The sequence below is a fragment of the Corvus cornix genome, chromosome 7, assembly GCF_000738735.6.
Source record: "Corvus cornix cornix isolate S_Up_H32 chromosome 7, ASM73873v5, whole genome shotgun sequence".
Taxonomy (NCBI): Eukaryota; Metazoa; Chordata; class Aves; order Passeriformes; family Corvidae; genus Corvus; species Corvus cornix.
The window spans coordinates 20820469-20836473 of record NC_046337.1 but is presented as its reverse complement, the minus strand read 5'-3'; the positions used below and the strand labels follow the sequence as shown (position 1 = coordinate 20836473).

Here is a 16005-nt window from a genome sequence, read left to right as displayed (position 1 = left end):
TAAATTTAATCCAGCAAGGTAGACACAGATGTGTAATTTTGGTAAAGGGTTAGGGTTCACCAGAATGGCCCCTCCCTGGAGCTTTGTATGACAGATATGTTGGGGAAACAACTGAAATAAACACTGTACCTCGGTGGTTTGAACAACTGGGTTTATAGAAGTGCCCTCAATTTAATTTTTTTCTTGAAAACTTTTTCCTATTTATCTGTCTTCATTAGATTCATGAGTTCATATACAGCAACACTTTTTTTCCCCAAGAAGATTTTGTGCTGCCAAGATCCTCCTTGAAACTCCTAATTTTTTTCCTAAGCTTAGGTAACAAAATGTAGATGCTTCTTCTTCAGTGCATACCATTTGCTTACTCACTGTTGTTTCATCATCTTTCAAGGAAAGCACCACAAACTGAATGTGTAAGATTCTCTTCCCAGGTTTCATTGCAGTTATTCACCATGATGAAATCATAAACTACGTCACCTTCCCAGACTTCTTGCTCAAAATCCAGAAGTATTTATCTTGAATCCTTCCCATCTTTTTAATCATTGTTTCTGTAAACGAATCTATCATTTCTTTCACATTCACATTGCACTCACCTAGAATGCAATTCAGAGTGTTTCTCACTAGAAAACCTAGAAAATTGACCTAGGTAAATCCTGTCCTTCCTAAGCAGCATAACTAGGCAAAATAACCTGTGTATTTTCCTAGTTAGGATGAGAAATTGTAAAGAAATAAGAGTCCTTTGATGCAATTAAATCTGTTTTCAGGATCTGTAATTACAATTCCTGCTTTCTCATTTATGGGAGAGTTCAAAACACTAGAGTATCTTCCTGCTCCAGCCTCTTTAAGCCAGCACCCAGTACAAAGGCCACTGGCTTTCCTGAGCACAGCTTTAGAGCTGCTTTGGGCTTTGTTTTTATGTTGTTCCTGAACTCTTGCCTTTTTTTCTGTGAACAGTCTCCTATATACTGCCAGGTTCCCTGAGCAGAATGCAGAATGTTCTCTGCCCATAGTGCTCAAACTGCTGAGCAACCTTATACTTACTTTTGGTTTGTGAAAAAAGCATTAGTAGCTTCTTGTGGATTATTTATTGAAAGATGGTGGTTAAGCCTTGCAATTTCAACCCAATCTACACATGCTATATGAAGGACCACGTCCATAGTATGCAGGAGAAAGATCACCTCTATGTGTTCTAAATAAGGCCTACATACTCAAAATAAGAAACATTTCTTGCTCTTACAGTGAAACTATCTGTATTAAAATTTTATTCAAAGTGGTATTACCAAGTGTATGTAAGACTGCTAATGGCAGATCTCGGTGAAATTCCACTGGCCCTGCAATGTTTGAAAACACAGACTAAGGTCTTGACAATGTTGTCCTCTGTTTTAGAAAAACATATCAATAATAAAATTTTATTTTATTGTAAAATCATGATTAAGGCTAATTTCAAACAGTATAATAGATTTTAGAACATGCTGTGAAATATTCCAGGCATTGTGACTCAAAGTTAAGCCAAAGTCAATTGGGATGTCTGGGAGAATGTATAAATTTCCCCATATACTTGAGTAATTAACCAGTGAAGCTATGCTTTTCAAGGAGTTAAGTACTTAGACTTCTAAATAATTGTTACACAATCTGGTGCCAGGTGCCAACAACAGTTGCCAGGTAATTGGTAGCTACCAGTACTCTTCTATGCTCTGCCAATTATTTTGTGTGAAGGAAGGAACTGCAATGGAAAAACATTCATCCAAATCCTTTCTTTAACTAACAAACAGGTTGAAGCCAGTGCTTTTATTTGGACTAACAAACGAAGAGAACTGGATGTATGGAACACTACTTGCAAAACTGCGGTTATTATTGCCTAGGGCTACCGATGACGAGCATGACTTTCCCAGTCTTGGGGAGCTGCAGTGACTTCCAGCCCGGGGTGCGTGCGAGGGGGCACAGCGGCGGGCTCAGCCCCTGGTCCTGCGCGGGTATGTCAGAGTATCCAGGAACGCGCACGGCGCCGCGGGTCCCGGCGTGGGCAGCAGCTGCGCGGGGGGGCCGGGCGCTGCCTCGGCTGTGGACCGCTCCTGTGCTCGGGAGAGGCTAAAAACTAGATTTTTTAAATGAAGGGGAGGGGGAAGAAAGTTTGGCACTGTTGTTACTTCCAGCTGTCAGAGTTTCAGTCGTGACAGCTGTCGCGACTCTTCCCTCCCGGGAACGGCGCTGCTTTGCGGTGAAGCGGGGGATGCCGCTCCCCGCGGCGCGCTGGCCGCTCGGGCTTTCAAAGTAGCGCGCAGCTCCACAGCAGCTCGGCGCTCGCGTGTCTCCAGCGTCCCTCGCCCCACCGTCTCCAGCTCCCCCAGCGGACGGACCGGTGAGCGTTCCGCACCCACCGACTCTGCCCCGCGCTCCCAGCATCCGGCGGCTCCGCGCCCGCTCGCCTCGCCGACATGGTATCACCCGAAACCCGTATCCCGCTATAGCGTGGTATATCCCGGCGCGGGAGGTGCTTCCCTCGGGCCGGTCGCGCCCGCCGCCCCCCAGCCCTTCTCCTCCCTGGCACTGAGAGAGAGGAGCAGGGGCGCGCCCGCCGCTCCCTCTCTTTGTGTGCGAGCGAGGGAGGGAGCGCGCGCGGCGGGCCCGAGACACAGCGCGGAGGAGGGCGCGGAGCAGTGTGAGGCCGGGGAGCAGTGGTGAGGCCGGGGAGCGGCGCGGGCGGGCGGCGGTTCGGAGCGCGCCGCGGGGGCGGGAGGAAGGTGGAGTGAGGAGCGCGGGGCGGCGGCGGCGGTAGGGCGGGGGGGTGGGACGGAGGGAGGAAAGGCGGGCGGCTGTGCTGGCGGATAATGATGGCGTGGTGCGTGCGGCCGCTGGGCGGCCGGAACGCTGAGGGGAAGGAGGCGGCAGGACCCCCGCCCCCAGGTAGGCTGGCTCGGAAAGTTTGGGGCGAGGTATCGGGGCGGCTCCGCTGCGCGCGCCCCACAGGCCCCACGGCGCAGAAGCGCCGCCACGGGGAAGCCCCAACTTGGGGCCGAAACTTGTGGTTTCCCCCGTTCCGGGCGGCGCGGGGCGCCAGGGCCCCTCCGACCCGCCCCGCCGCGGTGCTTGCTCGGGGTCCGGCCCGGGCCCGGCCTCCCCCGGGCGGCAGGAAGGACCGGCGCTGCCCCCTCCCCCGCCGCCCGACCCGGCCTGGCCCAGCCCGGGACGGCCCTTAGCGGAGGGGCGGCAGCCGGAGGTGGCGGGGGGGCCGCCTGCCGCCGCCGCATCCCCCCGCCAGAGCCGCCAGGTCGGTGCCCGGGGAGCAGCTGGGTCCTTGCGTTCCGGAGGACACAATGGGCTTTATCCCGCAGGGAGGTCTTGGACTGCGATTCCCACCCCGAGTTTCGGATTCGTGTCACACGCCGGCGAGGCCCCGAGTTAATGGAAACTCTCTGTCTCTCTGCAGATGGCTTTCCGGATACCGCGATCCGCGCTGGGGATAGCACCCGATGTGGCCATTCACGAGCTTTGATTTCTTTCTCTCCACGTAGAGTCCCCTGCGTTCCATTTCAGTGCGAGCGGGGAGGCTGGCTGAGTGAAAGGCTGCTTTTGGGATCGTCTGTGGGATCTACACTGCCTGGTGTTGGAGGGTGGAAGCTTTGTGCTAGGGAGTCGTTCTTCCCTTTCTTCTTAAGGAGTGGAGAGAGCTTTCTCTTCAACAATGATGAAAACCGAAGGCAAGGGGGAAAGGACTTTAAGAAGTGCTTCTCCACACCGAAATGCTTACAAATCTGATTTCCATGCTATCAAATGCTCTTTTGATGGTGTAAACAATCCTGATAATGCTTCAAACAAAACAGGCTTGCATCAGAAGCTGAGCACCTCTTCCAATGGAGGGGGAAGTGACCCACAGAGTCGAGGCAGAGCTGCCACTTACGGCAATAGAGTACACAAGATCAAAAATATGTTTTTGCAAATGGGAAGCTCTTCCTCCACAACCTCTTGTGAAAGCAGTCCACCTGCTGAGACCAAACTAATCAGCCGGGCCATGGCAGCAGAGTATGGATCTTCTCCAGGTAGTCCATCTTTTCTCATTGTTCAAAAAAATAATCTTCTTAATACAACTACCAGCCCCAGCAGCGGTCCTGTGGATTCACTGTCTGTGTCTTCTGCTGCTGACAAAGTCATCCGTAGCAGCGATGAGGCAGACTTGGACAAAGTTGCCCTGGCAGAAAAATTTTCAGAGACCAGGAAGCTCTTCGAGAGAAATATAAAGCAACGGAGCTCAGTGGACAGGTATTCCCCCAGCAAATGTGAAAGAAGTGAAGATAAGAGGAGACATGGTTCAGCTTCTGATTGCAGCAATGTGGTGGACCACTTCAGTTTTAATACAGAAGCAAGTCTTCCAGTTGCACTGGAGAAAGCTGAAAATCAAAGTAATGAGGAGTTGAAGCAGCAACATTCTAATAGTGGTTCCAAATCTTCCCTCCTGAATGCAGGGCCCATTTCTAGGAGGCTGGAAAGCTTTCTGGGTGACAGTGATACTGAAGAATCCAAAGAAACTTCCAAAAATGATAGTTCTCCAAATCAGGACCCTTTGAGAGGCCAGCAGAGTTTGAATTCGTCTGCTGTTGCTGAAGGATGTCTGGAGAAGGGTGCATTCCCCAAAGGGCCTGGGATCTGCAGAGATGAGCTGAGCAAGGCACTTGGAAAAGACAAAAGAGAGCAACTGGTACTTGAGACGAGCCCGTGGAATATGGGCAGTGTGCGTGGTCAGGAGGCTCAGCAGACATCAGATAATGTTTCCTCCTGGGTTTCTCCCACAGAGGGGGCTTGCACAGAGCTGGCTGCACAAGATGAAACCTCAGGGCATGAAAAAGAAGGTTTGGAGAAAGATCACGCTGATCAAGAGAATCAGAAGCTCCTATGTCATGTACAGGAAGGGAAGAGAAGCGACTATGCCTTGGAAGTGGTAGAAGAGTTTATGGATGGCAGCAAGACCGACTGGGAAGAAGAAAGAGATGGGATGTCTGTAAGAGATGGTCCAGTTGCACAAGTACAGCGTGTTGTAGAGCAGGAAGAGGATACTGAAGAAGAGGAGCAAGTGTTGGAAAAGCAAAGTGAGGACTTCAGTGATCTTGGAATAGAGAATGCAGCTTTTGCTGATGACAGGGATACAGAGCCAGAAAACCAAGATCCTGAAGGCAAAGAAATTTTGGAGAGAGAGGAGGAGTATATGTATGACAGTGAATATGAGGAGTTTCCTGGACTTTCTGAAGAGGAAGATCCAGAGCCAGACCGAAAAGTCAAGTTCTCAACAGCTCCTATCAAAGTAAGTACATTTGAATTTTTTTTTTTTTTTTTTTTTAATTGTTTTGCAGTCAAAAGTACCCAGGAAATAGATTTCGTGGGGGTTTTTTTAAACTTCTAAAAACCATTTAAGAAGTGTAAGTTTACAGGTTGTATTCAACACCAAGTATGAGAGAAGTTAAAACTTCAGAGAATTTATTAATTAGTCACAAGTGATTTCTCAATTACCGCTGCTTCATAAGATAGTGTAGTGAAGCACATAAGATTTTACTTGCTGGACTTTTTCAGGAGCATAAATCTTTTAGGAGTAGATACAAACACATGACCTTTAATACTTGCCTTCATTTGTTTAAAATTGAAGCATTGCATTAGGAAGGATTATTTTCAGTTTTCCTTCTGGCACAAAAGTTTTAAAAAAAGCCCCAAACAAAACAACAAAACCCCCCATAGAAAACGTTCATATTCAACTTCAGATTCGTTTATGGAATTAACTATAAGAAAATACTAAATGACTGGTTCTTGTATTTTAAGATTCTAGAATTTGCTCCAATAATAACCATGTGTACATTGTTTGGTTTTATTACTGATTGGTACTAAGATCTAGGAGTGTTAACATGAGTGTTTTGGAATTATGAAGTTGCAGAAGTAAAAGTTAGCAGACTGGATAATGAGGAGTACTGTAAGTTATAACTTTAACAAATTAAAAAGATTTATGTGTCTAATTTTCCCCCACCAAAAATACTCACAAATAAGTCAGTCCACAACTCAAGCTAAGTTTACCCATAGTCTCTTGCAGACTTGAATTACTCTAGTCTTTCTTAAACTTTGGAAGGAGAATTGGGAGACATGGACCAGGACGGAATGGGAAACTGTCCAGGCTTTCCTCAGGATACTTCTCTTTTACTATTACATGAATGAAAGATATCATCTTTAATAAACAGCTTTTACACTTTGTTCGTAGAGAGTCAGGGCTCACTTTTACTGGTCAGAGGGATGTAAAAATTTTTTTGACTCTTGACCTTCCCAGAGTAGAAAGCTTTAATTTCCTAGCTTGCTAAACACACACCGGTGCTGTACCCCAGAAAATGTTTTGACTGTGGCAAAAAAAATTGGCAAAATGTGAGTTTTGTTGCATGTGGGTTTTTTTATAGTCTCTTCGAAGACAGGCTGACTTTATATGGCTTTCTTCTGGTTGATACTGCTTTAGTGGTGACCTGGAGCAGTGAAGGGGAGAGTGCTGCTATTGAAAACTGCATAATGAGTCTGGTGAGGGCTGGGAGAGAGCCGGAGGGGCATCAGTCCATTTCTACATGCGTTTGTGCACTCAGTATCTGAGCAAAGTGCCGTGTAGAATCTGCTGTAAATGTGTGTTGAGTGACTTTCTGCTGTAGGCAGGGTTTTACTGATCATTGCTGATACCCTACTGAAGCAGTGGCTGTTAACAGACTTCAGCTTTCTCTGCTATGTCTATTGCACATATAGATGAAAGCATTAGTAGAGATCTCAGTGCCAGCTGTGATGGAAGCTCTCGTGTAGACAAAACTCAGGTTTGGTAACAAGCACTGTTCAATTATAGCTGCTCCTCTGAAAGCCGCAGGAACCAACCTGTCTCAGATTATCATTCACACAACGGAGAGATGAACGGTTAGAAGCAACTGTTACGAGTTTTCAATGAAAAATAACATAGTTCTTGCCATAATGCCCCACTTGGATTGGCAGAATAAACTGTGCTCAATAGCAATATGGTCATTGAAGATACTTTTTAAGGCCCTTAAATTGAAACTTGTGACACTTGCCTTCCTTTATCCCTTTTTAGTGAAACTTGACTGTATCTTTCCTATATTGGGTATAAGGATCTCTTTCTGTATGTCATTTTCAATAGGTTTCCCCCCTTTGTTCCTTTTGCCTAAGCAATGATTTCTGTTCCCATGTCTACCATTTTGCTTCATGTTTTCTATGATCCTTAGTGGGAATAAGTCCTGGTTACATGGGTTTTGGGTTTTCTACTCTGTGAAATAAAGAATTCCAACTTTTTTTTGTGCTTACCCAGAATTTTCTTTAGTTGTGTATTTTTAATATCTCAATAACCTTTTAGAAAATCGCAGTTTTGCCTCACAGAAGGAAATGTCCCTTTCTTCATAGATTTTGGTGCATCTTAAATTGGAAGAGAAGAAAATCTTAAGTGGTAGCTAAAAGATTATTTCTGGTCCCCACCACGGCTTTGAGCAGTGCCATAGTGAGAAATGTATCATAGTAGCTTCTTTTTTCAGCTTTATTTAGACTAACAAGTTTGGCTAAAATGTGAGTGCCATTTTCAGACATTCATAGCCACAAGAGAAGGTCTGTGATTCTCCTCCTCATAGATGCTCCTGAGCAAGGCCAGGCTGCCCCTTGCATTTTTGCTGCTTTCATTCTGCACCTCTCTAGTGATTACAAAGAAACCGTCAACATCTCTTGCAGTCGCTGTTTAGCAGGTAGAGTTGAAGAATTCAAAACGTTCAGAATGTATTGGGCAAGAAAACGCACATTCTCAGATCTTCAGTGTTCTGCAGTGATGGAGCTTTGACCATTGTATTTGAAATACACAAAAGGGAAGTTGGATATGTCTGTAGGTAATGGATAGAACTTATAGGCACCTTAAAAACAGCATTTATGCTGCTGCAACAAAGAGAACTTGATTGAAATTTCTGTTTCAAAGCTTCTAGTCTGTTCTAAAATTGGCAAGGCCTTTGAGTAAAATAAAAAGACTGTGGAGCTCCCAGGGGGTATATAAGGTAGCTAACACTGTTAGCACTGCATCTGACCCGTGATGGAGATCCATAATTGTTGACATCTGTAGGAGGGTTTGAGAACATAATTTGATCTGATAATTTCAGGAAAGATGGAACATAATTACACAAATACTCCATTATTTTGTGTTGCCCTGTGCCTGTGAAAGCAAGCACAGATGAGACTTCTAAAAAGAAATGTTTCAATTCCATAGAAGCTGTTGAGAAATGACATGTGGGATTTCTTACCTGCCACCGGTGACCAGGCTCTCTAAGTCCTGTTGCTGTTTGATCATTCCAGACCCTAAGGAACGTTTTATCTCAGTTCTTGTTTCTCCTGGAGTAGTTTAGAGAGTGATACGTATGTACAGTTACTAGCAGAGCTTCGCAGCCTGGGTGTGTGTTACGGTACATGAGCAGTTTTTAGTCTCTTGTTGCCACATACAAAGCCAGTAAGGAATGTAAAGAACACTTAGCTGTCCAAGGTGTTTGCCAAGGAACTGAATTTGCCTTTGTCTTAAAGTTTTCTGAGTAAACTGTGTAAACAATCAGCATTACACACAATGCAAATAACATCAGGTAACTCTGCTGTCACCCCTTTACATTTCATTTTGCCTTTGTACTATAGACATCAAACTTGCTTTCTGTTATGTTATTACCTTGAAAGGCTTTAATTAACATAAATGTAATGACTGAGTGCTGTTTGGTATTTGTAATTTTGAAACTTTCTGTTGAGAAAACAAATGCTTGTTTTCAAATTGATTTCTTGAGATGTTTTCACCTCTGACCGAGTCGAACTTTGTTCTCAAAACTTTTAATGGCACAGTGACTAACTTCTGCAATGATATTTATGATTCTTAGAAATTCTATAGCTCAGGTAAGCTGAAAAGATAGTACAGCTGGTGTTTGCTGTTTGCTTCTGTTCACTTATCAGTGGTATCTAATTTATGTTGCCTGGGAGTGTCTCTTCCCCGCTTTTTGTGACTAGTAATATATTTTAAGATGGTTTAGTCAAGAAAACAGTTTTAAAAAGTAAACAGAACAACCCCCAAACCTTCATATTTTCACAGCTGAGCATAAATTTATTTCATAAGGAACCTGAAAGCAGTTTCACAGTTTGTGTGTTGACCTAACCAGTCAAGTTTCAGCTGCTTCTGAGAGTATGGAAGTCCTGCATAATATTGCCATTTGTCTTGCACATCACAATAAAGCTGTTTTATGTATAGCTGGGCACAAATGGTAGGGTTGTTCAGCCTGTCCTACTCTTCAGCGTTTTTAGTACAAAACTGCTTACTGTGGAAGTTAATGGAGAACTAAATGAACATAACCCTTGAATTAGATTTCCTGTATGACAGCATACTTGCAAATGCCTATAGGAGATGCACAAATTTTCTAGATCAGTGTGTAGACTCTTGAATACTGTTTTAAGACAGTGTTGTAGCGTAGTGCTTCAGCTTCCTACATCCTCTGATATTTGAACTGTTCACTTGTGTACTTAGGATGTTGTACACAGAAAGGGATACAAAATACACTAACTGCTTGGAGATACCCAAACCCTGTAGTTTCTTTGGTAATTGGAGAATTGATGGCTGGTCAGTTGTTTGTCAGCCATTGCTCAAGCACTTCAGTAAAATACTTCTGTGGCATTAGAAACAAATATGTAATGTTGGTGAGGGTTGATGAAGGAAAATAGAGATTTGATTTGAGACTAGAGTTAAACAAAATTGACTTATGTGTGGGAATTAATCTTTTTTTTCTTGACACAAATAACATGTTTTTCCATTTTACTTTGGGATCTTTTCCAATGACTGTTTGTTTAAAGTCATAGATTTTAATTGTTTTGAAGCTCTGTTTATCAACATTGTAACATTTGTAACTTAACATCAAAACAGCTTTTCTTCATATTTTCATCTCAGTCTCTCCACAGTACTTTTCAGTGACTTTTCACAAAAAATAATCTTGTTTTGTTCTGCCTGCATGTGAGAGTATGGTATCCCCGCAACTTACACTGAACAGTATGAGAAGTTAAAAACATGGATAATAACTGGAGGAAGAATGTATTTTCACACACATACAAAATCTTTTTGTGGGTTTGGGGTTTTTTTGAGAAAAGATAATCTTTAAACCCTTATTGAAAGTTCAGTATTCATATAAGTTAAATGTTTATTAAGCCTAAGTGCATTTAATTCCATGTATAGGTTTACCTGTGTTACAGAGCTCTGTGTCGAGTATTTCTGATGCCTTTATGGTCCTTGTTTTTTGATTCTATGGTGGTTGTTCAGCTCTCTGGAAAAAAGCCTGTCCTCACTCATTCTCTTTTCAGTCCCTCCAGCTTCTAACTTCCTAGCAATTTCACCTGGATTTGACAGGAAGGAGAAAGGGGTTTTTAAAGGTGTTTTGAAGTACAGATTGGTTTGTGGAAAATTAGCACTTTTATCAGAGTTGCATATTCATGGACTCACTGATGACAGGGCTGCAGCTTAGTTTACTTGTTCTTTTTGGCTTAATGTTAGCTGATCACTATGTATGCCCAGCCTGTGTTGTCTTTTGCTCTGAGAATAGCTGTGGGGAACAGGAGGGAGAAAAGGAGATGAATATGAGGTACTTGAGGGTTTCATGGAAGACAGAAGAAAAACTGAGGAGGTGGTGGAGGTCAACAAAGATAAGCAAATTTACAGGAGACAAGTTCAGTAGCTCAGCAGTTAAGTTGCTGAAAGATTCAGTGTCTTTTTTGATGACAATTACTGTTATTAGCATGTGAAAATACATAACCTAGCCAGGTAAAGAATGAACAGGCAGTAGCTGAAACTTTTTTGTAGTTTACCTGCGGAGAGATGGAAAAATAAATTATCCCTTTCCATATAATTCTAACAAAAAGGAAGGTGAACACTAAGAAGGACATCAGTAAAAAGATGCTTGCCTGTATTTTCTGAGTACGTTTTGTAATCTTGTGATCATGAGGATCGTGCAGAGTTTTTTATGGGGTTCTTATATTTTTATTGAGTAGAAAAGTATTATGCAATGGCAAATGCTTTAGATTTATTTTTCAGACATTTTCTTTCATCACTCTCTGTTGTGACTTGGTGTAGTGAATTGACCCTTTTTTTTAGATCTGGGGTATTGATGATTGCTAATGACAGTATTAATGCAGATTAGTTAATTGAGTTGATCTGGTATGGAAGGGTTATTTTGTTGTTTCTTCTTAAGGTCTTTAGAAAACAGGTGGAATATTTTTGTGTTCACTGCTGTTCTTTTAAAATTCCCCATACCGATTTGCTTTCTGTTTAGATTTGGTCAGGTCAGGATTTTTGTTTTGGTGAATACTAAATAAATACATGTGTATCTGTGTGGATCACCAGGCGTAAACTGTTGGTACCAAGACACCTGTGAAGTTTACAGAGGTTCATAACTGAATCGCTCTCTTTATATACAAAGTCTTTCAGGAGCTAAGATTTTTTTTTTGCTCCCTTTTATGTAGTATTATGAGTAGTTTTTGCTTCTTCTGGTCATATGTTACTTATTTTGGAGCCTTTCAGTCTTTTTGTCAGTCAGAGAGCAATGCCACCTCACCTTGAGTTGCTGGAGGAGTACGACCAGGTCATGACAGAGCTCTTCTTCTGCAGATGGAGATCATGGATTATCTCTGAACTTCTTCTCTGAATATCTGAAATGAAATAAAATCAGTGCTCTGAATCTGAACGGATTATTTTCTTTGTCTTTAATATTTTTTCCACTGGGATTTAAAAATTAAATACCTGAAAGTGAATGTTTCTCCTTCTCGAGTAGGTAGCATAACCTGACTGAAGTAGATACCATATTGTCTGTGTTATTCTTTAGCAGGCTACAGTGATTTAGCTCCTGAAGTGAAAAACAGAACTAAAGAATAAATTTTACTGGTTGTATTGAGAATTAAGTAGAGACTTATGGGACTGGTAAAAAAACTGGTTTATTTAGGATTACATTGTCTATATGAAATTGTCTGTATTGTGTATCTGAAGCAAGATTGCACTTTTGTCTTTCTATAAACTGACTTGGTTGGGGTTTTTGATTAAGTCATACAGAGCTGCAAGAACAAGGACATAAGTGTGCACAGCCTGCCTGTCCACCTGCTGGGTAACAGTATAATGGTTTATAATACCAACCTTTAACAGTTGCCAACCATTCTGAAAACTTTTTGAAGAAGAGTAAAGGTGTGAGTATTTAATAAATAAAATAAAGCAAGGTATTTCTCTTTGCTGCTTCTATCATTATATAGCATGAATTGAGTTAAATTGGATATATGCAATTTTTACTTAAAATATACAAAGTAGTGCTAATAAAATACTAACCATGTGGCTTTTGGAAGTAGAGGGAAGAATAAGGTAGCGGTAACGAGATGTCTGCTTGAACAGAAGAGGGAGATTGTAAGAGTAAACTGTAAGGTGTACATTATAGTTCAGTCCTACCTCTGTGCTACTATTTCAAATGATTATTCATAGGCACTTCACATTTTGCCAGGCATCACAAAGGCCTCAATTTGGAAAGCTGAAACTGTTTGCTATTGGATAATTTTCCCTGAGCTTTAACTTGTGTTTTGAATGTTTGGCTTTATGGAGTGTCAGTAAACTGGCACGTTCGAAGCGAAAGCTTGTTTCAGAAGCAGGTGAACCAAGGGGTGTGGTCCTGGCTGGGTGTGCTCCAGGCAGGGCATCAGTAACACTTCAGGGCCTCTCTCAGATGTTCAGTGTTGCTTTAACTGCCTGTGCAGGTGTTGTGAGGCTTTCCAGCAAATACTGCAGGATTACATGAGAACTTTAAAGTGATGTTGATGTTGCTTCCATTCTAATTAGTTGGAAGCCCTTCTGGGTAGTTCCTGATTTCCTAATCTGACTGTTTAATTACTTTTGTAATGTTATGCTTTTCATTAGGCACAAACAAATCTATATACTTAGAAATGAATGTTGGGAGTGGAGGTCCTTGGACTGTATTTTATTACTCTCTAGCACTTTCATGCAAGCACATGGTAAATTAGTGTTCGTCCTCTAAGTAATTAATATTCTTCTAAAACTAACATCATACTTAAGTAGACCTTCTTCTGTTCTGTGAAGAGTTTGAAGTATGTGAAGGTCATTGTTGTTTTTCTGTGATAATTCTATTTTCTGTGTTAGCACTAACATGCTATAGGAAATTTTTAGTTCTGTAACAGTTACAGGAACTGAACAGTAGGATCTTTTACACAGTAGGTTGTGTTGGTGTTTTTTGTGTGCTGGTCTTGAGGATGGCTAGATTAGCGTCTTCATAGAAGATGCAAAACCAATTTTTGCATTCAAAAAGTGATTAATTTTTCTGGTGTGAAGAATGCAGCTAATTTTCTCTCCAGATAAATATATATGCTGTTCAAGCACTAAGCATATTTGAAAATTTACTCTTATGTGCCTTAACAATTCAAATAATTCTTAAAAATTCAGCCCTCTGTCAGAACTGTTTTGGATTCAAATTAATTGTATCCATTCTGAAGGAAGAAGGTCCTGAGTGAAAAAAAAAAATTTTTTTCAGATAGCATTTTGCCACTTATTAGCTTGACAGGATCCAAAAGTTAGTAATGTTAGGGTAACCTCCTGGATATATAACAAGCTACAGTAAAAGGTTTGTGAAATTCACATGGTTTCCACTGTAAAATTCATCTGGTTTCCCCTATGCTGAGACAATAATTAGTGTTTGCTAAAATATATCTTCTAAAAATACCAGTTGCACATTAATAATTTTACAATCTCTAGCTAGCAGTGGCTTCTGAATAGTAAGATTAGAATTTCTTTTGTCTGTAATGCATTAGATTTAGTGACTAAACCCTGCCAGGCACGGTGCAGGGATGGACATGTTTAGCTTTCTCATCAGTCTTCTAAACTGTGAACTTGTATTATTTATTATCCACGTTTTAACTGTGTTTAAATGTTACTTTTGCTGCTTGGCAAGAACAGCTTGCTGACCAGTTCTGTATTTTCTATATTAATATCAACATTTTTACTTTTTCTCTCTCATAAAAGATGAACACAATGTTATGATTCCACATGTACACAATAAAAATTTCTGTCTTCTACCCTTGACTCTTCAGTCATAGTTTTTATAGTTTGCTTTTGCTTTTCTTTCTGTTATTGCAGTGTTTGGCTTCTGGTTATAAGTTTTGCGTTTCCTCTGTTCTTTGTAAATTGATGCTTTTCCTCAGAATTATTTTTCTGAAGTTTAGAGAGGGGTGTGTTGTTACTATTTTGAAATGGGGCTATATGCTTTTAGTTGTGAGGTTATGGTTTTTAGAATGTTATCCAGATGTTCTCATACACTTGTCATCTGTCACTTTAAGGCAAAAGTATAAATTCTTTCTCTTAGTGGATTCCTCAGAATTGATTTCAGATAGGCTTTTCATAGAAAGCTAGTATGCATAAATATTAGTAGTCTTCATTTGTATAGATATGTTTATGCTATTATTTTATTAATAACAATTATAAACATCGCTGACATCTAAGGGACCACTAGTTTTAAATTCTATTATCTGCTTCTGGCAGATGAGCAATTCCTATGATCAATTTTGTATAAAAATGAGCAAATTCCATGAGACTCCCAAGTACAATTCTATTACTTTTAAGCTGGAAAAATAAGAAATAATTTTTAGAATTTCCAGGGATATTTTAATGCTGGTGGCCCAAGAATTGCAGAATACATAATGCTGTTGTTATGGTGCAATTTTGCTTCCCCAGATTTCCAGCACTTTATAAATTGTTGTGCAAGGAACTAGTCATCCCTGTGGTAATGTGATTCTTCAGTAGATAGTAACTGCTTGCATCATCTTCTGCTCTGTTAGACCACTGAGTTGTAAAGAACTAAGAAAATACAGTTGTTGCTGTCTCCAAAATGAACTACTGCCATTCTCCACATTTTGCTCATTCAACCATTTGATAGTTAAGAGATCTTTTTAAAATTTAGTTGTACTGTTAATACTAGATTATAGGTATACTAATTTATACATTTTTTTCATGCCCTGGTATTTGATTTGTCCTCAAGAAATTAAATATTCTCACTAACAAGTTATTATTTGTCTACTCATGAACTTCCTTTTTATTATTAGTTTAAAATTGATCTTATTATAATTTGACTGTGTTTTTGGAGATACTGCTTTTTCTGTTGGGATGAAAAGTAAACAAACTAGACTGGTCTTGTTCCAAAGAGAGAATAATGCTTCATGAAATGCTTCTGCTGCATATCCTGTTTAGTGATTTGGGGCTGAGGAGGGTGATTGGTTTAAAGAACTTGGCCACTTTTTTTCTGATAGTGATAGAGTAAGACCATTTAGATGGTTTTCTTTGTCTGTTTTGCAGATTTTTTCTATAAAGTTCATGGAAGACATACTGTAAGTGTGACCCTTGTCTTTCTGTGTCCAGTTGTTGCCTACTGGTGTCTGTATGACAGTCACAAGGAGTTTGTTTATTAACCTTTATGCAAAGCCTTTATGCAAGGCTTCAGAAGAACAGCTTTTAAGGAAGGCTCTTTTATTGTGGAAGACATAAAACTTCTGAGAGTGGATTTCTTCCCTTTTAACCAAGTGGATCTAGTCTTGCTTTCTTGCTGGACTGACTATATGGCCATGCCTCATTTCTGGAGTAGATGTTTTGCAGGTTTTGGGAAGAGTTTGTGACACTGATCTCCAGTTGTAGTCTGAAGGTGAAGCAGTAGGCTCCTCGTGGGAAATACTGAATTATATTGGTTACTTTTTGATAATGTTTCAATGACCATTTTTCTGTGTCTGAGGCTACTGCTCTGCCGGGCTAAAGCTGTATACTAGTGAATGTAAATTCACAGGGAAAATGTTGATTACAGTTAGTACTGTTGTATTTACATAATTACAGTTACCTGTCTAGGTAGGCTTAGCAGAAAATACAACAGTTGCAAAAATTTAGTAAGCCAGTGTAAATGAACTTCGTGTCAGCGCTGCATGTTC

General features: G+C 41.1%; 1 protein-coding gene across 5 annotated transcripts in view; it reads left to right on the top strand.

Moving 5' to 3' along the window:
* Window positions 1-2362: 2362 nt before the first annotated feature.
* The window catches only part of LOC104693872 (neurabin-1-like), a 42662-nt gene continuing 29019 nt past the window's right edge, over window positions 2363-16005 (top strand). For 3 of the 5 annotated variants that reach the window (XR_005602388.1, XM_039555441.1, XM_039555444.1), the window contains exons 1-2: window positions 2796-2901; window positions 3425-5290. Coding sequence is in view for 4 of the 5 variants with exons in the window: in XM_039555441.1 (XP_039411375.1) it covers window positions 3680-5290 (1611 nt within the window). In the remaining variant the exon portion in view is untranslated. Of the gene's footprint in view, window positions 2436-2571; window positions 2657-2795; window positions 2902-3424; window positions 5291-16005 lie in introns of those variants that run through there. The other 2 variants (XM_039555442.1, XM_039555443.1) reach the window with 2 other exon arrangements.